The 4,811-nt window shown below is 54.4% G+C and overlaps 1 protein-coding gene across 1 annotated transcript; it reads right to left on the bottom strand.

Annotated features, from left to right (window-relative positions):
• Positions 1-1,848: 1,848 nt before the first annotated feature.
• On the bottom strand, positions 1,849-3,367 carry COCVIDRAFT_38980 (hypothetical protein; the record flags this gene model as incomplete). The annotated part of the gene is made up of 2 exons (XM_014699710.1): positions 1,849-3,007; positions 3,135-3,367. 2 exons carry the CDS (start codon positions 3,365-3,367, stop codon positions 1,849-1,851), a joined length of 1,392 nt encoding a protein of 463 aa, XP_014555196.1.
• Between the last annotated feature and the right edge of the window lie 1,444 nt (positions 3,368-4,811).

The following is a 4,811-nucleotide window of genomic DNA, read 5'->3' as shown; positions in this document are numbered from 1 at the left end:
CACACACACACGCGCGTGTGCGTGTGCGCAACGGTCGAAGAGAGAAAAAAAACAGACGCACGGGTCTCCCCCTCGGTGTTTCACCACCAAGGACGCTCGGTCAGGGGGGTGATCGATGCGGGTGATTGCGGTTATGAAACAAGTTTGGTTGGTGGGGGGAGCGAATCGTGTATCGTGATTTACGCATCTATCGTGTAAGGTGTTCTACATAGTGTTGTGGAGAAAAAAAAAAGTGACAAGGGAAAAGGGAAGATGCTTGATGTTGACATTGGGGAAGTAGGCGCGAGATAGGTCACGTGAGCCATGTTGGACGATAGAAAAAGAAAAAAAGGAAAGCAAAGCTGGTGATTGGTGCGAAAACCCAGTCCCCTCCCTCCATCCATCCATCCACTCCCACATCCTCACATGCTACTATGTGCAAAACTATCGTGGGAACCGCGGGTATCGTACCATTTTACATGCATCTTTCACATGCTTCCCGCGCGCAAACGAAAAATAAAACAACGGTAGAGATGTAAGCACGGGATTGATGTTACTGCATATGACGTGATTTTGCCTCTCTCTCTGTCTCTCTCTTCAACTTTCATTTAAACACCGGTAGGATGAAACATTGAATGAACCCATCGGCCAGACGGAAGTGTGAAAGTGCGTATATCTAACTACATTCACAAACGATTGCGAAAGAACAGATAAGCGGGATGAGTGAGGTTGGTAAGAAGTAGATTGATGTGATTGAAACTAGTTGTTTCTCTCTTTGCTAGTTGTTTGTGGATTTTTAATCTATCTGCGGGAGAGTGTAGATCAAGAATACGAGCAAGGAAAACGGGAATTTCGATGAATTGTCTCAACGCAAGAAGATAGTAGGCAAGACAAACCCTAGTAATGACATCACCATCAAATACAGTAACAGAAGACAAGACAATTGAACAATGCACACGGATTTCCCATTTTTCTTCGGTAGCTTTAAGTTAGAACCCTTTAGGAGTCTGGATATAGTAGTAGATCAGAAAAGACTCGGTCTTGTCTTTTGCGGAAGAAAAAACCATAGACACTCTTTCTTTGCCATCGTCTTTCTCCTCCTCCACTTTGAATTAACCACCTCGAATTTTTCTCCTTCGCATTCGCCTCCATTTCCTCCGCCGCCTGCCATTGCCGAAAAACAAGGTATCACATTCCCAACAAAACCCCATGACCGTAGTAAATGCAAGCGAGAAAAAAGGTGTGAAAATGAATAAAAAGGCGGAAACCGGAAGTCCCGCCAGCCGACTCTTCGAAAAGAGGGGCTAGAAGAAAAAAAGAGGGTGCGAAGAGAGGAGTTGTTCGTGTCATGAGACATGTCGTGTTTCAAGACGAGGGATGTCCCGCTTCAGCCACGAACAAACAAAAGTCGGCCCCCCTTTGCTTTGTCTCCGCCTCTCTCGTTCAGAATAACTCGTGGAAACCATAACTCGAAAAGGAAAACAAAAAGGACATTTAGAGACCAAATCGGGTAACCCAGGATTATTTCAAGGAAATCTGGACATGGGAAATAAATAAAAGGTTGCGTGTGGAGTGGTGTGGGGGGTATAACCATGCGTTGCCCATGGACGGCGAGAAGCTGTCACTAAACGTAGGAAAAAAATTGGTGGCGCAGATTCCCCCCAAGTAATAAATGCCGAGTCGAAAGGGTAATAATGAACATCGCGCGAGGGCGTGTTGAAAATAGAACCAGGTATGATGATGAAGCGAGAGTGGTGCACTACGGACATGATGAACTCCGACGTGCGCCATGGGTGTGTGATGGAAAATGACGATAAGAAAAGAGAAATTACAGTAGACAAAAGAACATTGACGATAGTGGCAAAAACATTACGAGTGGAATAGATCCCAGGCTCTTGCGCAAAGTCCAATGAATTCCTCCTTCTTTCTGAGCTGGGTCTCTGGCGAGTCTCGGCCAGCGCCGAATGGGCCCAGGCGAGGCTGTTGGCGGCCGAGCGGAGGGGTGCCGTTGTCTTGTTCATACTCGTCGCGGCCACGTCTCCGGGAGCTAGTGCTGCGCTGCGACTCTGGGCGGACATGGTGTGTTGATGAGGCGTTCTTATTGGGCATTGGCGATGGGGGCGTTGGGGGCTGGTGGCCACCGTAGTGGACCAATCGGGGGAGCAGATCTTCTCGGCCACCTGACATTTGCTGGACTGCCTCCTCAGCAGACTTGTACTCGCGGGGCCTTGATGTTGGCGGGGGCTGAGTGAACTGTGGGGGCGGGAAGCTGGGTGATTGCATCGGGGGCTGTACGTTGGAGTGCGAAGAGTGTCCAGGGCTTCCGTTGTGGTAGGCGTTGCGTGCGGTTCCAAGAGGCTCAGGGAAGACGTCCGAGATGGGAGGTAACCGGTTGCTGGTCTGCTGGGCTGGGACATGGTGAATATGCGAGGACTGTGAAAGGTTTGATGGCGCGTTGGCGTGCCTTGATGAGGGTGCGTTGCTGCGCAGGCCAGTGAAGGTTTGGTTGAGGGGCGCCGACTGGATGACACGGTCATTGGCAAACGACTGGTGTGAAGGAGGCGCAATAGAGAGGGCTGGAGGAGGGCCCTTGCGGCGCGAGGTCTGAGGAGTCTTTATTGTGCGGCCAAAGGCACCAATCTCTGTGCCTGGACGGGGTTCGTCCGCCTCTGATGGGCCGCCTTTGCCGTGCTTCTGGCGGGCCTCGATAATCTGTCTCTGGCGCTCTCTTACATCGAGACTGCGTTGGAGCTGCTCACGCATGGTGGGGTCCTGAGTGTGGAAGCCAGGTGACAGGCAGGCAAGGCCTACATCGAGCAGGTTTGCAGAGGGCTGACCAGAGGGACGAGCTGTAAGGGCACCGGACGAGTGGACAATGTTGTGGTTGGAGAGGTTGAGACGCTGGGGTCGGTGTCGGGTGGTGGTGGGCATGTCTGGCGAGGAAGGCTCCTTCTTGACGACTATCTTGGGGGCCGGGCCGCGGGATCTGCGCGACGAGGGACGGTTAGACATGAGTGACATGATGTCTCTGTGCGGAGGGGACATTGAGGTGGAGGTGGGTGACGAGGCCGACATTGGACGGCACGAGGGAGAGTGAGAGGCAGAGGAGGAAGAAGAAGAGGTAGAAGATCGGGAGGAAAGACTAAACGACGTACGAAAGAGGGGAGCGCTTTGCCTCTGCTCTGTGCTGTGCACCTGGACTGGAGGAGGTAGGTGAAGCATTGTCGTGGGGGGGCAGTTTGTTTGTGCGAGAGGTAGGCGTCAGTTGGTGGGGAGAGGAAGTCGAGGGCGCAATGGGAGCATATGTCCTCGAGGAGCCTACGCCGTCGACGGGCGCTGGTGCCGCATGCTGGGCAGGGGCCGGGGGATTGGCGACAACGGTGGTCATGGTCGCGTGTGGGCGCCGGTGTGAGGAAGCAATGGGTCGGGGCAGGTTGATTGTAGGAGGGTGAGTGTGGCAGGGTCTTGTAGGAAGTCCGCTACACCAAGTGTCGAGGGATGTGCGCAGCCGGGGCAGATTAGAGGCTGGTGCAACACGGGCGCCGGGGGGTGGAGGAGGATGGCAGGGAGGAAAGTGGGCTAGCGAAGCGGGGCAGGCGAGGAGCCAGCAAGCAGGCAAGCAAGCAGGCAAGCAACAAGTGGCGTGCAAGCAAGCAAGTGGAGAGAGGGGGGGTGAGAGAGAAAAGGTGAGAGGAGAGGAGGAAAAAAAGAGCCGGCGAAAGCGAGAGGGTGTTGGCGCAGGCGGCGTGTGGGCGTGGGCGTGGGCGTCGAGGGCAGATAAAAATGGGGGGGCACGGATGCCGGGCAGCTCTTGGGGGAAAGAGAGAGTTGCTGGTGGTAGGAGAGCTAGGCTAGGCAGGCCAGCAGCGGACGACAGGACCAGGATGCATGGGAATGGGTGGATGGGACGAGATGGGATGGGATGGGATGCACACACACGCACACACACAGACAGACTAGCCGTCTTACTCTAGGGCAGCCTCGAGACGCCAGGCATGGGCGCGAGTATTGGGGCCTAGGGCGAGCAGATGTGGCGGCCAACCGCTGTTTCGCATAGGCACGTCGAGTGTGAGGGCAGGCTCGTCGAGTGTAGTCAGCACCACTCAGCGCTGCGTTACAGGCTCCATTGCCAATACTTGGCCGGCCGCCAATCACCACAACCGCTGCTTGCTGAGGCCACCCGTGTTTCACGCCCGCCCATGCCTCGGTTTGACCACGCCCAAAGCGGCCGAGGGTGGAGCACGAGGGTGGCCGGCCAGGCCAGCAAAAGGCCCCGCACGAATTGGCCAGGCACATGGTTCATGGCGCGCGTTTCACCATGGCCCTTGTAGCCGCACGCTCACAGACACACAGACGCACGCACACATTATCCTGCCACCACCCTTGTCCAAACCCCATCTCACACGTGGCTGTCTTTCTGTCTGTCTGTCAATTCTGCTTGCTGTCTCCGTGTCCGTGTGTCCATGTGAGAGCTATCCATCTTCAGACTATACTACCACTCCACTATACTCGTCTATCTTCTGACCAGCAATGGGTTCGCGCCAGCGAGATTGCCCCTTCCTCATCGACATTGCTCTTACCACTCCTGTCCATGTACATATACTCTCACCTACTTACTATTATTCTCCTATTCTCCTACACACCTGCCATGTCCAGGATACATTCATTCCCTACCCTCCCGTGACTCATCCCTATCCTTATCCCTATCCCTATCCCATCCCATCCCATCCCATCCCATCCCATCCCATCCCATCCCATCTCATCATCCCCATCAACCGCCGTCACGAGACCTGCCAGCGAAACCTATCCTGAAACATCCTACCCTCTTTTTT

The sequence above is a fragment of the Bipolaris victoriae genome (assembly GCF_000527765.1).
Source record: "Bipolaris victoriae FI3 unplaced genomic scaffold scaffold_58, whole genome shotgun sequence".
Lineage (NCBI taxonomy): Eukaryota > Fungi > Ascomycota > Dothideomycetes > Pleosporales > Pleosporaceae > Bipolaris > Bipolaris victoriae.
Note: the sequence above shows the minus strand (reverse complement) of the source record. Positions and strands in the feature narration are given on the sequence as shown.